This window comes from Fukomys damarensis, unplaced genomic scaffold (genome assembly GCF_012274545.1).
Source record: "Fukomys damarensis isolate Sample0158 unplaced genomic scaffold, DMR_v1.0_HiC HiC_scaffold_34, whole genome shotgun sequence".
Taxonomy (NCBI): Eukaryota; Metazoa; Chordata; class Mammalia; order Rodentia; family Bathyergidae; genus Fukomys; species Fukomys damarensis.
In genome coordinates this window covers 7,523,087-7,547,029 of record NW_022900946.1, presented here as the reverse complement: position 1 = coordinate 7,547,029, position 23,943 = coordinate 7,523,087, and the positions used below count along the sequence as shown (strand labels likewise).

Sequence of the window (23,943 nt, the reverse complement as noted above, 5' to 3'; positions counted from 1 at the left end):
TCTTGGCCTTCCTCAGAACCCCAGGACAGCCAACCTGAGGTGCACACTCCTCTGTTGAAAGGAGAGATGTGGGTGTGAGGGACCACGCCACGCTGAGGTCTGGCAGGATGTGCGTCCTCTGACCCCTCTACATCCACAGGGTTACAGGTGCCAGACTGGCTCACGCCTCTGTGGGGAAAGCAAGCACCCAGCTCATTCAGCTGACGACCTTAAAGGCCATGGCCCTAGCCGGGCCAGCCCTGGTGGAGGTGGCTTTCGAGCCCCACGAGCCAGCTCTTGCCACATCCTCCTCGGTGACAAAAGTGTCCAGCCCAGGGCTGCACTCAGATGAATCCACGCGAGCCATCCATCTGCACGCCAGGGTTTCCCAGGGCCGGGGCCCAGCTGCGAGGGGACAGGGAACTCCCTGACCGCTCAGGAAACCCTCCGAGTAGGGGGAGGGGCTCGGAGTGCACTCAGAAGGGACGTCCCAGGCAGGGGCTGTCTGCTCTCTCCACCACCCAACCTGTCCAGGGCAGCCTAAGCGGCCATTACAGAACAATGCACCATGCCACTGCCCGCATCAAACCCATCTCCTCCGAGCACCTGGAGTCAAACCACGAGGCTCAGCCCAGCCCGAGACCCCGGGACATCCCTCTGCCTGCCTCCCTGCCACTCCACTCAAGCTTCATGGTCGCCCTGCGCGCCACGCATGACACGGGTCCTTTGTACTGCTCGCTCCCTGGGACTGGAAAGCGCTCCTCGGGGTCACATTCCCCCTTCTCTGTCAGGTCTCTACTCGTCCTCTCAGAGCAGCCATCCCTGATCCTGTGTCTGAACAGCTGGGTCGCGAGTCCTTGTTTTCCTCTCGCCCTGTGGGCCTCTGAGGCGGCTCTTCAGTGCACACTCGGCTCCTGGCTCTCTTCTAGGCTGGAAAGGGCACCAAACAAGGCGCCAGCCCAGAGCCTCAGTGCTGGGCACAAAAGCAGCAACGAATCCCATCTGCACAGCGAATCCATGAAGGCCCAGGCCAGAGGCAGAGCTTCTTGGTTCAAGTCCTGCCCTGTCTCCTGCTGGCCACCTCCACAAGCTTAACAGCAACGCTCCAAATGGCAGGCACTCAGGAGGCCAGACGCCCAGAGGCAGGCATAAAAAGTGAACAGGAGGGAGGGAGAGCCGCACAGCCCAGGCACGCACTCGCAAGGGTCGCAGCAGATGGAATCTCCTTTTCCGCCCAGACTGCCGTGCCCACGTCCAGGTCCCCTTGGCAGGAGAGGCGACTGCAGCAGGGGGGACGGGCAGGACACTCCCAAGCCCACAGAGCTCATCGATGGTGGCACTGCCAGCATGCTGGCCTGGAGCGGACCGTGACCGCCTCATCCTAGAGAGCATCTTACTTACTTTCTAGACTTGGCACATTCCTTCTTCCAGTTCTTCACCAACACGGGCACCACCTGTTGTGACGTGTCCTCCTTATTCAGAGACCAGAGGTCGCCGCTCTCTAGGGGCTGCCGGTAGCCTCGGATCATCAACCTGTGGCCAAGACAGAGGCACAGATGATGAGCGCTGATGAGGGGAGGAAGAGGACAGCGGGTCCCAGGTCAGGGCCACCAACGAGGAGCGGCCACCCTGCAACCCCAGCAGCCAGGTGACCCGGAAAACCCCAGTGGGAAGGCAACTGGGCATTCAGCTAGTTCTGCGACCCAGGATGGCTCCACCTTACAGAGATGCACACAGGTTATTTGGGAGGGAAATGTCAGAAAGTCTCTAATTTATAGTTTCTTATTTCGTTTTGGGGAAGGGCTTTGGTTCTTAATGTGATGGGAATGAAATCCAAGGAGCACTCCAGTGCTGAGACACATCCCCAACTCTAATTTTTCTCTTTTAAAACAGAGTCTCACTATGTAGTTGAGACTGACCTGGAGCTCACTTTGTAGCCTAGGCTGGTCTCGAACTCACAGCGATCCTCCTGCCTCAGCCTCCCGAGTGCTGGGATTACAGGTGTGTGCCACCATGCCCGGCTCCCAACTCTAACTTCCTTCTTAAATTTTAAATCAGAAAAGGCTAACATGATAAAATACTAGCAGTCAGTAAATCTGAGTGATGAGTTTACTGAACATCCTTTATCTGAAACACTTAGAACCACAAGTTTACAGATTTCCTATTTGTTTCCAACTTTAGAATATTTGCATGGACGGAAGGAGAAACCACGGGGATGAACGTGAAATTCATTTATGCCTAATATATACTTTACCCACGCAGCCTGGAGGTAATTTCATACAACATCCTTAATGTGCCTGAGTTTTAATTGCAACTCAGCACACCTGGTCAGCTGTAGGAATTTCCACCTGGGAGGCATCACCATGGTGCACAGAGTTTCAGATTTCAGAGAATTTCAGATTTCAGATGTGAGATGCTCAACTGTACCAATCTATCCACATACTTGAACACATTCAGAATAAAAAGTAAACCCAACATTTTGACTTGTTTTGTGTTTGTTTTTTACTTATTTTTTGAAATAACTTCAGACCTACAGAAAAACTGCATGAATTACAGAAATAATTCACTTAACTTTAACATTTTTGTGGTATCCTTCTACTTTCATCTGTGTGCACACAAAAACACAAACACAGACCTTTTCTAGACTACTTGACAACAGGTGGAGACTCTACACAGCTCTGTCCCTAAATATTAGTGAATACTGAAAACAGGCCGTGCTCTGATATAACCAGGACACAATGTTAAAAGACAAGAATGTTATCGTTGCAGAGGATGTAAACTTCAGTCCATATCTGTTTCAGTCCAACTGATTTCGTTTTCAGTGATGTTCTCTTTGTCATGTTTTTGATACAGTCTCACCTTATAGTTCAAGCTGGTCTTGAACTCCCCTCTATAGCACAGGCCAGCCTCCTGCCTCAACCTCCCAAGTGCTGAGATTATAGGCGTGTACCACCACACCCAGCTTCCAGGAATTAAAAAGTAATTTACTTAATAAATTAATTTAAAAAATAACTATGAAAAATATTAAAGAAATATATTTGCAAAAAGCTTCCGATGACAAGAATAATGCCTATTAGGGGGAAAATGTATTCAAACAACCCCTAGTAAGGTTCTGACATAGGCAAAAAAAGACATGGCCTTTGTAAATAGGGAGAGGTGGAGGGGGTAAAGGGAGAGCAGGGGAATGGGGAAAAAATAAGAATCAAGATATAGCATGTAAACGTACAAATCTCCAATGATGCGTGTCATTATATAGTATACCTAAAATGTACCAATAAAATTAATTTTAGGGCCAGGGATTTAGCTCAGTGGTTCTGCTGCCTGCCTTGCAAGCACAAGGACCCGAGTTTGATCCCCGGTTCCAAAACAGAAAATTAATTTAAAAAAAGGAAAAGATGTGCCAAAGCAAAGGAGGACCACAAAGAAGCCTATTCAAATGCTGATGGGGGGTGTTGGTGGGTGCCTGTAGGTATTTTCTTGCTATTGATTTACACATATTTTTCTTAGCCACAGAAAATTTTCTATGCTGTATATATATGGTTTTTATGATGGGAGGGGGACACAATGCCAACAACAGAGTCAGCCTTCCATATATACAGCTGCCACACCCACGGATTCAATGAAGCATGAAAATATTAAAAATGTGTCTGTAGGGCTGGGGGTTTAGCTCAGTGATTCCACTGCCTGCCTTGAAAGCTCAAGGTCCAGAGTTCGATACCCCAGTACCAAACAAAAAAAGTGTCAGTACTGAATATGTACAATTGTTTCTCTTATCAGCATTCCTAAGCAATACAGTATGAAAACTATTTCTATAGTATTTACATTGTACTGGGTAAGCAATCTAGATAGGATTTAAAGTACATGGGAAGGGGGCCAGAGATTTAGCTCAGTGGCACCACGCCTGCCTCAAAAGCACAAGGTCCTGAGTTTGATCCCTGGTATAAAAGAAAAGAAAGAGAACAAACAAATGAACAAACACAGGAAGATATACACAGGACATAAGAGAACAATTTCCTGTTTTATGTAAGGTACTTGAGCATGGAGGATGATAGTAACTGTGGGGGTTCTGGAACCAATCTCCCCAACACCAAGGATGAACGGAATTTTACTTGGTGTAAAAAATCATCCAATCCGCAGGTGACCCTGGAGCTGGACAGTGCCCAGGCCGAGCCTTTCACAGAGGTGAGCCGCTCGTGTCTTTGTGGACATCACACTGGGGTTCAAGAATGCAACGCAGTCAGTGTCTCTGAGCCCACAGGGCCAGCGCACGAGGACGCAGGACACAACGCTGCAGGTGAGTGGGGAGACAGCAGGAGCCACACTCACTCACGCACGCACTCATTCGCCACCACCTGCCTGAGGAATGGGGCCCAGCCTTACCCTGTGATCCACCAGAAGGTGATCCTGGAAAGGAAGGAGGCGCCGGACTCCGGGCAAGGATTCTAGCAGAGAAGAGCACAGGGTGGGGAGGAGATGGGAAACACAGTTAAGCGTTTCATCTGTGCCAGAGCTGGGCCAAGAGCAGTCCACCGCCTTCGAAAGGACCCTCCCTCAATGCCTGCCCACACCGATTCTTCTCCCGAGCCTCAGGGGAGGACAGCCGGAGGCGGCTCCCCTGGTTTACCAGCAATAAAAATAAATAAATAAAAGTGCCCCAGCGTCCACGATGCGCAGGTAGGAAGACCGTGCCGTGGCCCACCCTGTCGTACATCCCCACAGCAAGCCCGCCGGCTGTCACTGTCCGGCGTCACTCACTCATTCAGCAAGTATTTGCCGAGCACCCTCTGCGTCTGGCACTCCACAAAGCACTACAGACCTGCCTGCCTCTCCCCGTGGCGCCATGACAGCCCTGAGGAGGGTGTCACTGTTGTCCTCGCTGTATTCCATTCACTGAGCAAACACTTACCGGGCATCTCCTGTGCCTGCCAGGCACTCTACAAAGAACTATGGTCTTGCAGTCCTTTCTATCTCTAGAGAACTCTGTGAACGGATCATCTCCACTTCATTCATTTACTCATCTGACAGAATACCCTAACCCTAACGCTAACCCTAAGTACACACATCCGAACAGAGACACGGCTTCTGCCTTCACAAGCATGAGGCAACAGTTACTGATAACAAAACCAGATGATCAAGCTTTACACAGATTATCTCATTTAATCTTCATGACCACCTTACAAGGCAGGTCTAGTATCACCTTCATTTTGCTGTTAAAGACACAGAGGATCAGAGGGGAAATAACTTTCCCAAGGTACCACAGCTAAGTGACAAGAAACAGAATGTGTGACCCCAGACTGCCAGGCTCCAGAGAAAAACAGCAGTCATCAAATGATAAAGCAAACAACGCACAGACACAAAACTCTGACTATGATAGGTGCCTCAGAGGCGAGTCAGTATTACTAGCAAGACCACCTCAGGTGCTAAGGCCCTGTGGTAGAGGGAAGCATATAGACTCCAGTCCCCAAGTGGCAGCCTGAACAGTCTCCAACTCCAGCCATGCACAGCCTACACTGGAAAGCAGTCAGCAATGCTGATCTTCATCTGAAGGGGAGTGGGAGTCACTGACAGGGTCCAAACTAGCTTTCAAAGGCCTCTTTTCTAAAGCACAGAAAGAAGTCTAGCTCAACAACACACAGCCAGGCTGTTCTGATGTTCTGCAGCTCAGCTGGCATGGGCGCCATACAGCTCAGGTCCCAGCAGTTTGCAGAGACAAGGCACTGAGTGGGCTGGCTGAGACCAGACATGCTAACCAGGTGGGTCCCCCCAGCTGGAGGTGCAGCTCTAAGGCACCACATCTGGTTTCCACCCCACAGGGATTCAAGCAAGCTGGCTTGGGTGAACTCAGGTATCAAAGTTTGTTTCTGTTTCAAACTTCTAAACTCTGTAGGCAGAGTCTCTGGCCAGGAAATGTACAAGATATGCCTGGAACATCTTGTTATATCCAAGGACGAGGAGGATCATTGAAAGGCCCCAGAAGCAACCAAAAGTGGCTACTGCTGACCAAAAAGAGCCAATATTAAGTATAATGCACAAAATATACCACATGTTTAAAAATGCAACTTCATAACTGACACTGGAGAAAAACATGAACATCTTGGTGTCACTGATTAAAAGATGTTTAGAAAACCAAGTCATCTGAAAAGGTGCTCAGGAAACCAAGCCAATGTCTTGGAAACAGAAAAAAGGGAAAGAAACAAGCATCACCCCACTGTTTTTTCTAAATGAATCACACCACAGGGTGAACAAGAGGAGGGAACGTGTCTTCACTGGGAAAAAAAAAATCCAGCTCACAGCAAAAAGGAATTAAAAAAAACATTAATGATGTAATAAGCCATTCTGCAACCCCAGTGGCTTCTCGGGACATTCAATGACATTGAACAATTACTGATTTTAAGCCACATAATGGTATATACAACATTAAATTTCTTTAAATTTTCATCTTTCAGATGTTACCTTTGGAGAAAGTTGAGTAAAGGGTACATGGAAACTTATTTTTGCAACTTTTATAATCCAAACTATCTCAAAGTTAAAAGATCAAAAGTAAAGCAAAGCAATGCATACGCTCTGGTGATACATACTGTATGCAGGTGGTACAGGGTAAACGCATGGCAGCTCATTATACCAGTCTACTTAGTTTATATGTTTGTCATAACAGCAAAATGCAAAGCCCCCCTCAGCAATCCTAACACAGGGCCTGAGCCAGGCATAGTGGTACACACCTGTAATCCCAGCACTTGGGAGGCTGAGTCAGGAGGATCGCTGTGAGTTTGAGGCCAGCCTGGGCTATATAGTGAGTTCCAAGTCAGTCTCAACTACATAGTGAGACCCTGACTCAAAAAACCCAAACAAAAAAAACACACAGCCTGTGCTATGAGGGGGGGTGTTTTCCCAGACCCAACTGCCCAAGAGAATCATCTGGGGACTTCGCTAAACCCAGGTGCCCGGGGCCCACCCCAGACTGACTCAATCTCTGGACTCTGTTCTGGCTGAATCTCCAGGGTAATGGTCTGTTCAGGACCTCTTGAGTTGGGCTCTAGCATGAACATATTTTTAGTCAATTAAATCAATTCTGTAGGTCCACAGGCCAATATTCCAGACCAACCAAAAGCAATGTAAACTCTGACCGTGGAGCTAAATAAGTTCAGATCCTAGCTCTGACATTTTATAGCTGAAGGACCTTGGGCTGAGTCCCTTTACCTCCAAACCTTGGTTTTCATACCTGGAAAATGGGAGTGGGAGCCCCATAGCTGAGGGCACCTCACAGGTTGGCCAAAAGGTCAAGTAAGGCAGGACCCTGGGGGCTGTGTGGTAAGCTGGATCCTTCCAGACAAGGTGGTAACATTATTTGAGGAGGAGGTGGGGATCCTGGCATTGCAGGCCAGGCAGAAAATATTTCATTACAGCCTGGTTATTCTTTCAGAAGAGCGGTAGGCCTGCCCACACCACAGTCAGCGGTTACCAGGGAATCACAAATGCACTGTGACCACAGCCCAAGTCCTACCCACTGTGAAAGGTCACAGTGCTTTCTGGCAGGGAAGAGATGAGAGGGTGGGGAACAGCTGGCAACGACACACTCACTTCTTAGGCAAATATTTAGGGAAGACCTGCTTATAGGCCAGGACGAGGGCCAAGCGCTAAGCACAAGGCTGTGAACCAGACCTGAGGTCCCTGTCCCCACCTCGCTTCCTGCCCTGAGGGACACACGACCACACAAAGCAGACCCGGACTCCCAGTAAATAGAGAACTATATAAAAGGCGAGAACAGCCAGAGGGAAAAAAGAAGGTGGGGAAGGGAAACAAGGGCAGGGGTGAGTTATGTGTGAAGCAGCGGTGTCTCAGCTGTGGGACCTTGGGCAATTTGCTTAGTGGCATATAATAAAGTACTAAGTGGCCAAGTACTTACAATAGTACCTAGTTCAGAGTACAGCACAATAAGTGGTATCAGTATAATAGTAAAAACAGTAACAATGCCTTCCATGTCTATCAAAATAGCAAGCTGTGTATCTTAAATATCTGCAATTTTTATCTGTCAACATATCAATAAAGCAAAAAGAAAAAGAAATCCAATGGCTTCCATTTCTTGCAGACCCATGAGAAGTTAACTCCCATACCAGATGCTTTCTATATGGGGGTGAGGGAGGGGAACAGTGGGCCACCAGCTGGCTGTTTGGAAATAAAGTTTTATTGAAGCACAGCTTCCATTCATTTGCACACTGCAGCTGCTCTTGAACTACAAAGGAAGAGCTAAGTATTGCATCAGAGATCACATGGGCTACAAAGCCTGAAATATTTATTAGGTGGCCCTTTACAGAAAAAGCTGGCTGCTTCCTGCTTGTATCAAACTTCACCGCACTCTACAACATGGTGATTACCAAGGAGCAGAACCAGGCCCCAAATGAGTCTTTGCCTCCAAATCCAGCCTGCCTTTGGCCTTGGCATGAACAAGGAAGACAGGCCACTCATGGGTGCTGAAACGCAGCCTGCTCCTACAGCACCAGTCCCACCCAGACTAGTCAAATTGAAGCCCCAGCCACTGGGAAAAGACTCACTCTGCAAACACAGTAAGGTCACATTAGCAACGGAACATCTCCCAGTCTCTAATCTGCACCCACAAAGAACTACATCTCATCTTCTCCCAGGCCTTCCTCCTCCAGATCCAAACACAGATTTTCAGATCATCTGAAGTTAGATACAGGGACCAACCCAGAACTGCCTTCACCAGCACTGAAGGAAATCTGAGCAGGCAAAGCCTGTATGGGATACAGAAAGCCTTATGTGATAACAAAGACCTGTTATAAAGTAGCTGAAGATAAATAGTAAATAGGAGGGTAAAAACCAGGCTGGTTGATAAGGATTCTGGCAACATCTCGCTCTTTAGAATCTAAGGTCTGCTTCCTGGAGGAATTAAGTGCAAGAGGCAGCATGGCTAGCTGGGGGTTTTCAGGCACCAGGGATGAAATAAGCAATCCTCCCCCCGTGGAATGAGGAAGGCTTATAAACTGGTACCTTGTTCACAAACTCCAGGTGTTGTGGCACACACCTGTGAGCCCAACACTATGGTAGGCTGAGGAAGGAGGATCATAAGTTCCAGCCCAGCCCACGCAATTTAGCAAGACCCAATCTCAAATATTAAAAGGGCCGGAGAGATCCAGGTGTGGTGGCTCACACCAGTAATCCCAGTACTCCAGAGGCTGAGGCAGGAGGATCACCATGAATTCAAAGATAGCCTGAACTACATGGCAAGGCCCTACTCAAAACATTTTTAATAGGGGGAGGGGATTTTGCTAAGTGGCACCGCACCTGCCTGGCAAGCACAAGGTCCTGAGTTCAATTCTCAGTACCAAGAAAAAGGGGGAGGGGTCTGGAGATGCAACTTGGTACAGAGGTTCTGGGTTCAATTCCCAGCAAGAAGGGGAGGTGGCGGGGAGAGAAACAAAATGAAAATGCCAACAAATCCTGGCTGAGGGCAAAGGAAGGGCACATCTGATTTAAGCAGCTCAGAGACATTCGCTCCTGAGCACCCACTTCTGCATTTGTGTTTGGCACCAGGTGATCTGGCCAGAAACTACAGATTAAACGAATTTGGTCAAAGAGCTCCAGACATCATTTCTTTTAGAAGCCATCAGGAATGACCACACTCAGGGGATCTGATCTGGGTCTTTCAGCCTCTGGTTTGTCAGAAATTCTCTGGGTCACTACATACAATTCCAGTTTTGCTTCTGCTTTTAGTTCTCGATGGTTTTCTGCAGTGCACGGGGCACTGATTCTCACCCACGGATCCACCCTCATCAGTGCCTGGGAACTGGTTAGAAACACGAATGTTCTAGCCCCACCCAAACCTATGATACTGTGAACCTTGTGATCCAGCAAAGTGCACTTAACACAGGATGTAATACGGGCCAACAGGGAGAACCCAGAGGGAGGGCTCCAGCCGCTTCACCACAATGACCCTGTGTCTTCATCTGCTCATCCTGCCTCACTGGGTTACTACAAGGACTAAATAAATTAACAAATAAATTAGTGCACTGAGCCACTGGCTGCAACAACCTAAAGGTCCCACGAGAGTCCTCCCAGTACAATGTAAACATGGGTGCTTTTTCTGCCCGCTGTTCACCAGCTGTGCAAATCACCTCCCTGCCCGGCCTCTACTTCCTCTAGGGCAGAACACACCTGAACCCTTCTCCAGGACCTTTCCCAGGAACTTGCCCGTTTTCTTCTCCTGGTTTTCGGCCCTGTTATGTGCATGGACTCAATGTTCTGGCTGAATCTCCGGGGTCACGGTCTGTTCATCTCTAGCCCAGCTTGGCCCTGGCTTCGTGTCACCACTATCCCCATGTTCAGTGCAACCCCCGCCTTTCAGCTCGAGGGGTCCTTCATAAACACGTCCACGCTGAGGGTGCTACTCCACTCTACAGAATCCTTCACAGGCTCCCATGGAGGTAGAGTTAAAATCCCCTAAGGCCAGGTGTGGTGGTGCACACCTGTAATCCTAGCACTCCGGAGGCTGAGGCAGGGGGATTGCTGTGGGTTCAAAACCAGCATGGGCTACACAGTGAGTTCCAGATCAGTCTCAACTATATAGTGAGACCCTGTCTCAAAAAACAAAGCAAAAAAATTTTTTTTCCAAGTTCCCATCATGGCCCACATACTATTCTTCAGCCCTCATTCTCTGCTTCCTGTCATTTCCTTAACTCCCCGCCCCTCCAAGGAGCTGAGCAGAATTCCATGAATCCCCCAGACACACACAAGCTCCATCACACAGATGGACCTGTGCACATGCTGCTTCCTGTACCAGGAGCACCTCTGCCTGGCCTACCACCTACCTCTTTCCTTCCTTGAAGAGCAGAGGTCTCTCCCTCCTTGCTCTCAGCCACTTCTTCTCCCTCCCTCCTCATCCCCCGCTGGGATGCTGACTTCGGGGTTTCCAAGCTGAGTTGGGGACCACTCCGCAGGCCCCCAAGGCCCAGCATGCCCTTCCTCAGCCTTGCTGCCTACCCAGCAAATGTTAGTGCTTTTGCCTGCTCCCCTTCACCCTTCCATCTCTCCCAGAGGTCAGTGGTCCACCACTGCTCACTTCTAGTCCGGCTCACCCTGCCACGACCCTGAGCTACTTAATAAATGAAAGCATGGGCAAGGGAAAGAAGTTTACCCACAGTGAAAGACGGGGCCTCTGGGTGGAGGAGGTGGTGAAGTCTGACCTTGGAGCGGCTCAAGGGAACTCTCTGGGTCCCAGGAATGCTCTGTATCCCGACAGTCATGGATTTACTCATCAAAACCCATCCAATGAGTAACTTGAGATGGAGAATTTCATTGTATCTTTCTCTAAGGCAAAAAGACATAACTGCAAACAAAACATTGAACTCCAGCTATCATCTGCCCACAGAAGTGTCTGGGGGAAGGATAGGAACATGTTTCAAGTAATTTCCATGTATAAAACTTGGCAGGCTGGCTGAAGAGACAGATGTGTGATAAAGCAGGTTTGGCATAATGTTAACCAACCACAGCTCTCTGGATATATGGCTGCTTGTTCTATAGTTCTTGGAACTTTTCTTCCGGTTTGAAAATGTTCACAGTAAAACGTCAGCAGAAAAAGATTCCCAATTGCTTGGGCAGAATAAAAATACTTCCCACTCCAAATGAGCTGAGCGGCTTTTGGACAATCATCTAAACCAGTGGTTTTCAACCGGGAACCACCCTAGGATCTTGTTACAAGCGAGATTCTGATTCAGGGGGTCCACACCCAGGCAGTGGCTGGATTCTGGATTCCCTCTCGCCGCTGCCCCATGGAGCCCACTAACTGACCTCGGTTAGCCTAGACTCCTTAACCTTAGGGGACCCCCTCTGCTCACCCGATGTCCTAGACTCAGTGCCAGGGAGGGAAAGGGACTGGAGGCTGGGGACAGGAGCCCCAGGAAAGCTCTCAAAGCTTGGTCAGCTAGTCCTGGCTCCCAGAAGAAGCCCCACTGACTCTGGCTAGAGGACAGACGGGAAGATCCCCACCAAGAACCAGGCAGAGGCAGGAATAGATGTCTGAGTCATGCAGCAGGCACAGGGCCAGCTGGGGAGGACGGTCACTGGGTGACTCAGCACAGGCAGCATGGAGTCAGCCCTGCTGGTCCCCACCCTGGCCCTGCCTGACCCAGGCTGCCCCAGGGCTTGGCTGACCACTCTGAGGGCAAGTGACATGTGACTGCTGCCACCTTGAAGAGGAGACAGCAGCAGGACCTGCGCACCCCAGATAGTCCAGGCTCTCCTGTCACTCTGCCCTGGGGCTGTGCAGAGACAAAAGGGTGCATTAGAAAAGCGTACTCCCCAGAGCTGGGAAGGGGTGTGGCCAACATCAAATCAACCACAGCCAGCCCGGAGTGGTGGTGCACTGCCTGTAATCCCAGCACTCAGGAGGCTGAGACAGGATTACCACTAGTTCAGGGCCAATCTGGGCAACACCCTGAGTTCAAGGCCAGCCTGAACTAAAAAAGTCACGGACCTAGCTTGTGTTCACATTATCAGATCCTACCCACCACTGTCTACAAATGGCTGCCTGTTAGCTGATGTCAGGCTTCCCAGGGGCCAGGGCTAGCAGCATCTTCCAAAGAAAGCTGGGAGGCTCAGGATTTTCTCTTCTCCCCCGTGTGCCCTCCGTGCTATGAGACATGGCCCCTTCTCCATCTAGAGATGGGAGTTCCGTCCCCTCCTCAGGCATAGCCTAACTAACTGAGCATGGCAAGAGTGACACTCTGTGACTCTGGGAACAGGTCATAAAAAGGGACACACTTTCCATGTGGAACGCTAATTCCAGCATGGTGGCACACTCCTATAATCCCAGCTCTCTGGGGGGCCAAGGCAGGAAGACCGTCAGTTTGAGCCCAGCTTGGGCAATTTGGCAATTTAGCAAGACTCTATCTCAAAATAAAACATTTAAAAAGGGTGGGAATGTTTGCCAGGCTATTGTGAGGTCTGAAGCAAGACTTCTGAACTTCTTGTGCACAAGAATGCCCAGGAACCCTATGCAAGCACAGGTTGTGGTCTGGAAAAAGCCTGAGAGCTCTGCATTGTACACACGCTCCAGCTGAGAGCAGTGCTACGGAGCACTATCCCCACGTAGAGCAGCAGGACTCGGAATGAAATAGAAAGCTCGTAATGCAATGGAACTGTACATTTTAAGTGCTTAAAATGGCAACCCTTATATACTTTATCACAATAAACAAAAACAATTTTTAAAGAGGAAAACAAGGTCTTAGGGCCACACCAGGCCTTCCACGGGTCACTACACAACGCTGGTCCTGTCTCTTCCACCTGCTAACATGAGGAGAGGGCAGAGGCAGAGGGGAATCGTGTCTGACATCCTGGGAGGTCCCAAGTAGACCTTCCACTTCAGCGAGACATCTACACTGAACTCTGCCCCACCACACAGCAGCAACAAATTCGCATAAGGGCCTCATGTGCACAGGTCCCTGTCCTAGGCCATAAGACCCAGGGTGGGTTCTGCCTCCTGGAGTTCACAGCCCTACACAGAGCTGTTAACTAGCCAAGACCCTGCCCTCAAGCAGAGGTAGGATTCTGCAGAATGTCCAAGCATGAGCTTGAACTCCTACTCTGCCACTGACACTGGGCGAGGCATTTTGTTCCCTCAGACTCAGTTTCTTTGCTGGTAAAATGGAAAAACCAGTATCAAGATCACTGGAGCTGGCATGAGGCTTAAATGAAACACCAGTATGAAGGGCTCAGCATGGGGCCTGGTATACAGCAGGGACTCCCTGTCCTCACCTGTCACAGCAGAAACAGACCCTGGAGAAGGACGGCAGACAAAAGTGGAAGGTAAAAGTCCACCGAGCTCAAGCAATGGGACAGACCAGGAACAAACAGTCTCATCCTGCAGAAAGCCAGAGTGGAAATACTGCAGGCTTTGCAGGAGATACAGTCTTTGACAACTCAGTCCCAGTGCTTTCTGGCTCCTTGGAAGATCAGGACTGACATGGGGAGGGGAAGAGGGGAGCAATACAGAAGTGGAGACACAATGATGAGAAGACGGTGCGGGGGGCATCTCCACGGCCCAGCCTCTGGGGAACACAGAAAGCAGGAACAGAGGACCCGGACTCTCCTAACAGATGAATTCCCAGGGAAGAAGCAGAGGGAAATGGGGCAAAGGGAAGTATAGGGGATTGAACCCTGGACCTTTACACTGAGCTACATCCCTAACCCATTTTTTATTTTTTGAGACAGGGCCTCACAAGTCACTAAGTTGCCCATGTAAGGCTCAAACTTGTGATCCTCCTGCCTCGGCTTCCCAGAGTGCAGGGACCATTGTCTATGCTACCAGGCCTGACTACAGAATGGATTTTTATATCCATTCCCCCAAAGAGAGAAGAAAACTCCTCCCTATAAAGCTTCCAGGAAGTGTGAAGGGCCAGGTAATCCCCACGCTGACCTGTCAGCTCCACTTGGACTTGGTTTACCCCCAGAGCAACCCAGGGGCTGCAACCAGTCAGGTGGGCGTGACTTGTGCGATGCGATCCCCGCTCTGCAGAACAGCCCAACACCGAGTAACTGCTTCCTGCAGCAAACGCTTGGCTTCCTCCCACCGACAAACAGACAAGCAATACAGTGTTATTCAATGCTAGGCACAGAATGAGAGTCCACCGGGGGACCCCAGGCTCACTCACTGCGTCTTGGAACTTTATTCATATGCACAGACACAGGTGACCACGCACTCACCAACAGCAGTGGTCAGGAACAGATGCACACATTTGTGCGAACACGGACACACATGTAAATACACGCACATGCACATGTAAACACACACAAATATGCAGGAGCACACACAGATACGTGAACTCATGAACATACACACACTTGGCTAAGACTCCACTTTTGTTCCTCCCTGAGCAGAATGTTCAGGAACTGGGCCTCCTAGAACACACAGGGACACAAGTTTCTGACCTCTTGGCTGTGTCAACCTCCTCCATGCCGGGGGCCCCCAAGCCTTTCCTCACCCACAGCACACCCCTTGGCCCTTTGCAGTGGTCCAGGCCAAACCCAACAGAATTTGCAGCTAAAAACTGCTCCCACTGCGGTCCGCCCACTCTTGGCTGACTGACCAGGAGCAAACAGCCCATGCACCCCAAAGGCTTCCTGCCTCGCTCCCTTAACGTCCAAAGGGCCAGCTCACTGTGAGGACCTCTCCTGACCCTGGCTGCTGCAGTTCCCTGCACACTCGCTCTGACAGCTCCACCCAAGGTGCCTCTGCTTCTCTGCCTAGAGCCCTCTCCTCTTGGTGTCTGCCTGGCTCCTCTCCCTCCAGACTTCTGTCCACATGTGTGTTCCTGGGAAGGCCTTGCTTGATGGCTCTAACGAGACACTGCACAAAACCCTGGCTAGCATCCTGCACAGCCTCCCCAGCTTTCTTCTGTCTTGTGTTTACCACCACCGTCTGACTTACATTGGGGTCCTGGGTTAATGTTTGTCCCTTACCCCTAAAACATCAGCCTCAAGCGGACAAGAACTATGCTTTATTCACTGCTAAACCCAATGCCCAGATCCAGACAGGAAGGAGGGAGGGAGGGAAGGAAAAAAGAGAGAAGAGAAAGGGAGGAAGGAAAATAGAACAAAGGAGGGGTGAGGAGGGAGGGAGGAACAGAGAGCAGCAGGAAGAGGGACTCCAGGGAGATAAAGGATCATGCGCCTTGTATTCTACCAGCAGGATGAGAGACCACCTCCTTGCTACAGCTGTCATAGCTATCATCACTGAAAATGAGAGCGGAGACAAAGGTGTCCCACATGAATCCCTTGGGGGCCCATGGGGGCCATAAATGAGGGCACCAGGTGGTGCAGGACCCAAGGGAGCACAAGAAACTCCAGCTACACTGCAGGTCCTGCCAACTGCTGCCTGTGGGATTCTAGCCCAGAGCTGCCAGAACTTCTTGTTTTTTAAGAAACCTAGGCAGACCAAATTTACATGAAAGCTACTGGTTTTTAAGTAATTGCTCGCATCTTCTAAAACCACTACTAAGACACAACCACCTACAGCTACCAGGCAGACTCCGTCCTTAAGCCTTCCTAGCCACGTCTAAGTCTCGGTGTTCGCACATATGAAGAGCATGAGGTGATATTACTCGTCTCCAGCCTTTGAAGTGGTGACACAGGCTGGGAATCAGCACCCAGCGCGTGTTGGCTGGCATTCTTTATTTCTCTCTTGCACACAGGCACACACATCGGTCACACTTACGGGGTCGTTGATGCTTTCGGAGAACAAAGGCAAGCGGTCGGAGAAACAGGCCAACACAAGCTGAATCAGCACGAGGAAAAAGTACACGTAGAAAGTGGTATCACGGAACAGGCTGACTTTGGCGCTCTGAATGGGAGAGAAGGAAGAAAAGATCATTTTCTAGAAGCAGCTGCCATGCCAATGTGTTTGGCCCCTCTAAAACTTACTATGAAGGCTGAATCCCCAAAGTCACACGGAAATGGTATTTGAAGTCAGGGACCCCCATGATGGCATTAGCAGCCTTATAAGAGAAACACAAGTCACACACTGTGGCACATGCCTAGAAACCCAGCACTCTGGAAGGCCGAGGCAGTAGGATCTCAAGTTTGAGCCCAGCCTGGACAACTTAATGAGATTCTGCCTCAGAATAAAAGATTTTTTAAGCCGGGCATGATGGCGCATGACTGTAATCCCAGCACTCGGGAGGCTGAGGCAGGAGGATCACTGTGAGTTCAAGACCAGCCTGGGCTACATAGTGAGTTCCAGGTCAGTCTCAACTATATAGTGAGACCCTGTCTCAAAAAAAAAAAATACATAAAATAAAATAAAAGATTTTTTAAATGGCTGGAGATGTACTTCAGTGTGAAAGCCCAATCCCAGTACCATTTAAAAAAAAAAGAGGATAAGAGACCCAAGTTAATGTGTTTGCTATCTCGCCCAGTGATGCCCTAAACTGCCCTAGGCTCTGCAGTCCTCACCAGACAATCACCAGATGGAGCACCTCGAGCTTGGAGCTCCGGCTCCGGGACCTTAAACTGAGTACATTTTTATTCCTTCTCACTTTTATTCTTTTTGGCACTGGGGATCGAACTTTGGACCTTGAGCTTGTCAGGCAGGCGGCAGAACCACTGAGCTAAATCCCCAGCCCATTTTTATTCTTTATAAATTACCCAGTCTGAAGTATTCAATTACACAACAGAAAACTGACAAAGACCAGCCAGGACAGCAGGCTGCAGGTAGCTCACTTCTCCGCTGCAGGACTAGTCACGGGCTTCTGGCTGCTCTGTGGAAGGCGGCTTTGTGTCCCGCAGCCACACTGCTCACTACTGCCTGGGACGGTCCAGCACAGCGGGAGGAGCCCAGGTGTGGGAGGGAAACTGAGCGAGGTCCAAGGCCTGGCTCTACTCGCGGAGGCCACCGGACCCTGTCCACTCATCCCCTCAGAGCCTCAGTCTCCCTGTGTACAAACAGGCCAGTGGTCCTCAACTAAGGCTGAGGTTGTCTCCCAGGGAAAACACCTCCTGGCGTCTAGGGACGCATTTGTTACGACTGGGGCGGGGGGACACTACTGGTATCCGAGGCAGGGAGGCCAAGGAGGCCTCTAAACTTCCCACAAGGCCCAGGACAGCAACCTGTAACAAAGTCACCTCTAGCCCAAAGTGGAACCGGGGCTGAGGCTGAGAAGCCCTGTCAGTCATTGTGAGAAATCATAAGATTAGTCACAAAAAACTCAGTCCCCAGTGGCAATGAGAAAGCAGGAACTAGATGAATGTCAGCGGCCATCATGATCGAAGAGAGCATTCTAAGCTCCCATTCTAAGTATTCCTTTCTTTTCCTTTGTTTGCCTCAAGCCAGTCCCTGACCAGCTCCGAGGTAGCTGGGCATGGCAGGGTAGAGTCAAAAAGTGTATACTCCTCAAAATTCCTGGAGCGGCTTGCAGCAGCCAACGCAAACAACTTCTCTAGCCAGAGGAGCGGCTGATGGCACAGAGGTAACACGGGGACAAGCCTAGGGCCCCTGGGGAAATAGCGCTCTGCAAATGCCACTCCCAGCTTAATGCCATTGCAGACCACAGACACATGCAGCAGACTTCCATTGAGGTACTGTGCACAAAGGTTCACAGTATGACACTGTATTTGCCCCAGCTCTTGGAGGACCCACATTGGCCCCTCAGGGTTATACAGTCAAGAGGAGATGAAAAAATGGTTCTAGAACACAGGCCACAGCCGACAGTGAGGATGTGAGGGAGTAGGAAGAAGAGGTGGTACCACAGCCCCCTTAACTTCTACACACACAAGAAGGAACAAGCAGCTCTTCTACGGGGCCCTGGAGGATGCCAGAGGAGGCTACCACTTACCTCTTTTAAGGCAGTCATGACTCTGGATCTGAAAATGACAAGGGCACACAGTAGGGCTACAAGCCAGAAAGTGAGCATGATCCCCGAGGACTGAACACCCTTCCTCCTCTCCAGCTGAATTAAAAAGGTGGCAAGCAGCTGGAAGAGAAAAGCATGTAACGTGAGCTACTCAGAGAAGGTGGACCGAGGTCCCCGTAATCCCAGCACACAGCAGGTGTCACCCAGGTGTGGGAACTGTCATCCACCTAGAGCACAAGAACTACCACACAGGTGCGGCAGAGCAAGTCACAGAATCTCTCAGAGCCCTCAAAGCCTCATCTGCAAAATGGAGACAGGAGCCGTGCCTGGAGAGTTGTGGGGATTTAATGAGACCTTCACAGGGACCTGAGAGGAAGCTCAGTTTAGGACTGAGATCAGCAGACTTTTTATTGGACCACATAATACAGAGTTAGGCTTCATGGACTACAGTTTCCTTCACAACTACTCAGCTCTGCTGCTGTATAATGAAAACAGCTGTGGATGATATGTAAATGAATGGAACTGACTGCCTATGTCAATAAAACTTTATTTACAAAACAAGCAGTGGGCCAGATCTGGGCCATCGTCAACCAACCCTTGATTCAGAGGCATGAAGACTGGGGTTGAAGTCCTAGCCCCTGCAGTTACTGGGTACCCACCACACTGGCCCTGTACAAGGCACTTCAGGTGCTCTGCCACGGACAGCCCCACCTGCCAGACACGGGAACTAAGGCCCAGATAGAGGACACCTCCCACCTATAGTCATATAGCTCATCTTCAAGCAAGTCTGTTCATAAGATGGTGTTGGACAGAATTCGCAGAGGATTTTATTTCATTTCTAGGGACAATTACTTCTATTTCATGCATGACATCACAAACAGGGAGGCAAAATAAACACTTCTCTTGGAAAAAGCTGACACCATGGCCACTCTCCAGAGGGGCACAGCTGCCTTTAAGAGGCAAAGTCCCAACCCTAAGTCACGAGCCAGACTCAGGAGTGATGGGACACCCTTGGTCCCTCCCCCTCCACAAATGCTTGGCCCGGAAGCACATGTGTCTTTCTGTCCTCCCTGTTCATCTTCCCTGATTCACCAATGTCATCCCCCCTCCGGCCAAGGACACCGTCAGCTTCCACTGCTGTCCTGACCACCCATGCTCCCTTCGGAGGTCACAGTTCTTACATATGTAAATCAGGATGCCGCAACCTTGCTCCAAGCCCTTCCCTTTAGGACCAGTGGTTTAACCTGGGGTGCAAGGGTGGGCTGTGACCAGAAGCCAGGACTCCATGACCTTGGACAGAAAGAGTGACATCTTCCCGTCTGCTGATCAGCATCACCAAGGCAGAGGTGGGCACCACACAAGGACGTAGCACAGCCAGCCTTGTCACCAGCCCAAATCAGGTATCACCGCATTCCACAGGAGCAGCCAAGGGTGCCTCCCCTGTCATTTACAGGCACTGCTACTTGGAAATTAAGGCGTCATCCCACCTGCAGCTAAAACTGGGCAGAGACGTGTGTACCTTTTTTATCAGATTTGCTTTTTAGGTATGTTGATTAACTGTGTTTAACTCTAATTCATTTCCTAGCCCAAATGTCCTGCAACTGAGGAATAAATGATGGATGGAGTGCATTACAACTAAATGCTCAGCATCTTACTGAGTTGCCCAAGCTGGGCTCAAACTTGTGATGCTCCTGGTGCTGGGATCTCAGGTGTGGGTCAAGGCCCAGGCTAAGAAAGACCTTTTGAGGAGACCTCAGAGCTGCTCCAGCTGAGAGTCTCAGTCCTCTGACGCTCTGGAGGTGCAGAGCAGCAGGACAGGAAACACCCATCCTAAGCAGTGACAGGGTAGGAGGCAGGGAGGGCGGGCAATGGCTGCCACACTGCAGCAGGAGGGAACTCTGGGGCGAGGGGCAGCTCTTTAGGCTGATGGTGCAGGAGGAAGGCACACAGCAATACAGGATTCTCAGAACTCACACAACTGTACAGAAGAAAAGGTGAATTTCACCAAATGGAAATTAAACCTTGAGTAGAAACATACACGTGTGCCACACCATCTTCATGTGTGTCAATGGGACTGGTTTCCCTTATTAGATTATGTGTCGTATGTTTGCAAGAACATTGCTCTAAGGACTGAGACCAGGCTGGCAAAGGCTGAAAAGGGTCCAGACGGCACAAAAATGGTTTAGGGCCCAGCTTTGGAAATCCTCTGCATCTCTGCTGCAGCCGCACAGGCCGACTCAGACCGCCCCCCACCGGCCCCGTGTCCCAGGGAGGCTCTGCGCGCTGTCCTCAGCTCTCAGTTCCTTCTCCCTGCTTATCCTTTGAGACTCAGCTCCAATATCCTCCCGAGAAACGTTTGCCTACCCTCAAGACCAAGTCAAGTCCCCTGGCTTTATCTCATGGCCCTCTACACACATGTACACATTTTGTGCCTTCGTGGGGGAACTGTTCGTTCCACGTTCGTTTCCCCAGCTACACACTTTATCGCCAACTTCTGGGAAATACTGTGACAGTTAAGCTGGGCTGTGAACTTGATTGGCTTGGGATCCGTCTAGGGGTTACTAACGTGGACTTGTCCGGGAGGGTCATGGAGGCGTGGTCTTGGGACTGTCTCTTGCCCCTTTCTCTCTCTCTCACAGTCCCCCTGCTCCTCTTCTGGCCACCATGCACCAGGCAGCTCTGCTCCCTCAGGCCCTTACACCATGATGTTTTCGCGTTGGAGCCAGATGAGCATGGATCGAATCCTCCGAAACCATAAATAAATCTCTCCTCCTTTACGCTGTGGGTGTCAGGTGGCCAACACAGTAGGACAGGTGGGACGGCCCCCCATCGGATTACTAGTGCCTGCCAAGGCTATGCGGTCCCAAAGGGAAGCAAAGCCCAGCAGGAAACCCACAAGGACAGAATGGCGGAACAGATGCCTTAGCCATGACTGGAATCTGGCTCCACCACTTTCTGGCTGTGTGACTTTGGTCCAGTTCCTCTGCTTCCCTGTGCCTCTGTCTGCTTATCTGTAATGTACAGGAAATAATTAAATACACACAAATGAGCTAGTACGTATGGGATGAGGGCAGGGCCTGGCTCAGAGAGAAGGACACTGGGACACGTGGTCTTCCCGGTTCAGCTCTACCTCACCTTCCCTCACCTCTGCTGTCACCTCCTCCCCAACTTCCACTCTGCTCCTGCTTCACAGGACAGCTCACCCTCCTGCCCACACTGCCTTTCCCTGCTCAGAACAGCCTGCTTCCAGCGTGCTCCTCCTCCAGTGCTCAAAGGCCCTGCCTCTGGGCTCCCCAGGGTCCCCGGGCATGCGTACACATGGAAACAGTGCTTACTTCCGAGCAAGTCACTCTGTGGTCACAGCTGCTGCAAATGCAGTGACTAAAAGGTGGATGACTGGGCACTACACTTGCTCCACTGTGTATCAGCTGTGTGACCTAAAGCAATGCATTAACCTTTCTGTACCTGCATTTCCTCCCCTGTAGAAGGGGACAAGTGAGTACCTATGCCACTGGTTTATTCCGAGAATCAGATGAATTTCAAAACAAGTGAAACATCAGAAAACCTGGCAGGCACAGTAAGCCCTCAACAACTTTGGCCGTAATTAACGAGGTGGCTTCCTGGGCAGCTTGGTACCCCACCTGCTACACTGCAGCCAAGAAACAGCACAGGGCAGGGCCTGAGGTCCCAGGGCAGCAAACACAATGGAAGAAGGCATCTGTCACTCAGCCGCAGGGGCAGGAGGCAGGGGAGGGTGGGGACTGCAGCAAACCAGCAGCAGCGCCCTGTCTCCAGGCTCCAGCTGCATCTCCATTCTAGCTGATCCCTCCCTTAAACGACTGTGTGTCCAGCACAGTCAGATCTCAGTACTGTTCGAGAGGAGCTGGACTCTGGATTTTTCACCTTGGGTTGCCCTCATGTCCCATTTCCTGCTACTACTTTTTTAAATTTACATTTTTATTTTTACTAGTACGTTTGCAGTACATAATGTGGGGACTTGGTACATGTACATAACACACCAACTCTTTTTACTTCCTCCTCCCTCCCCACTAGCTACTACTTTTGGTCCCAACAAGGCATGGCAGATGGCCAAGGGTCTGCAGCCACCTACTTACCATGGTGATGCCCAAGAGGGTGGGGCTGACCAACAACACTGGGGGCACCGGCTTGCCCTGACTTCTTTCCCAGAAAGAGTAGAAGAGGTCTGCCCAGCAGACAACCCATAGCAAGAATCCCAAGGCCTGCAAGAGAAGAGCATACGCATCTCATGGTGCACAGCACTGTGCTATGCCCCGTACCCCACCACGCCTCAGCCCCCAGCGATCGCTCGTGGTCTCTGAGAAACCCCAGCTCTAGGAATACGGATGAGTCGAGCTGAGACTCCTCTACCAAGTCTGGCTAATGTTGCTCCCCACGTCAACCACGTAAGAGGTGGGCCTGTGGCTGTCATGTGCTTGGGGAAACAATGGAGAACAAAACAAAGTTCCTGCCTTCATGGAGCTGATAGTCTAATGGAAGGCAACTGCAAAGAAACAAACTGAAAAATGTATACTATCATGCCAGAGCAGTGTTACGCAGAAAATATGAAATCAGTTAATCGACAGAGTGGTTGGGAGAGGCCTCTCTGATCAGGTAACATCAAAAGAATTGAAGGAAATGATTATTTTGGGGGAAAATAACCCGAGCAAAGTGTGCAGGAAGTGCAAAAGCCCTGTGGTAGGAATGTGCCCCAAGGGTTTGCTACAGCTGCAGAATGAGCAATGGGCATGGTAGGAGGTGGCTGAATAGGAACCCGAGTCAGAGCCAGATGTGCAGGGCCAGTAGGAAGAGCTCCAGATTACATTCCTGGTATGGGAAGCTAAGGAAAGGTTTTTGAGCAAGGAAAAGAAGAAGATCTGATTTATGTATATATTGTTTGTTTGGTACTGGGGCTCGAACTCAGGACCTTGCACTTAATGAGGCAGGCGGCGGAGCCACTGAACCAAATCCCTGGCCCTGATTTATATTTTTTAGATGATAAAGTTTCCCAAGAAACACATTAAGTACTCCTAGAGGTCTGAAAGAAGACATCACATCTAAGTAAAGGATAGGGAAATAGATGACATTTTTAAAAGACTTTTTAAAAAGCAGTCTGGGGTTCACAGAGAAATTAAGAGGAAGATGCAGACTTCCCATCTGCCCGCTGCCCCTACCCCATCAATGCAGCTGCCCCAGAGCCCACATTTATTTAAGGGATGAGCCCACAAGGACATGCTGTTGCCACCCAGGGACCGCAGGTTGCATTAAGCTTCCCTCTTGGTGACAAACACACTATGGGCTGGGAGGTGGGGTACAGGGCTAGGTTTCAGGTTGCTGCAGGTGTCCCTCCAAAGGGACTGTAGGACCCTGGTCTCTTTCATCTTTCCAACCATGAAGCCAATGGCTTAGTCCGCCACGTGTCCCCACTACGATGTGCTGTTGGCCACACGCCGCAAAACTGGGGAACGTGAGCAATGGGTACAGGCCAGCGATGGCGAACCTTTTAGAGCTTCCAATGATACAAATAGTCTACTGTGGCACGCGTGCCACAGGTTCACCACCACTGATACAGGGAGTCAGTCAGTAG

General features: G+C 50.3%; 1 protein-coding gene across 5 annotated transcripts in view; it reads right to left on the bottom strand.

Annotated features, from left to right (window-relative positions):
- Abcc1 (ATP binding cassette subfamily C member 1) overlaps positions 1 to 23,943 on the bottom strand; it is a 134,944-nt gene that overhangs the window by 77,053 nt on the left and 33,948 nt on the right. For 4 of the 5 annotated variants that reach the window (XM_033758457.1, XM_010610766.3, XM_033758458.1 and 1 more), the window contains exons 3-7: positions 22,454 to 22,579; positions 18,321 to 18,458; positions 16,205 to 16,330; positions 4,360 to 4,421; positions 1,381 to 1,512 (exon numbers count right to left, since the gene is read on the bottom strand). In XM_033758457.1, the coding sequence (XP_033614348.1) occupies positions 1,381 to 1,512; positions 4,360 to 4,421; positions 16,205 to 16,330; positions 18,321 to 18,458; positions 22,454 to 22,579 (584 nt within the window). Of the gene's footprint in view, positions 1 to 1,380; positions 1,513 to 4,359; positions 4,422 to 16,204; positions 16,331 to 18,320; positions 18,459 to 22,453; positions 22,580 to 23,943 lie in introns of those variants that run through there. The other variant, XM_033758460.1, reaches the window with a different exon arrangement.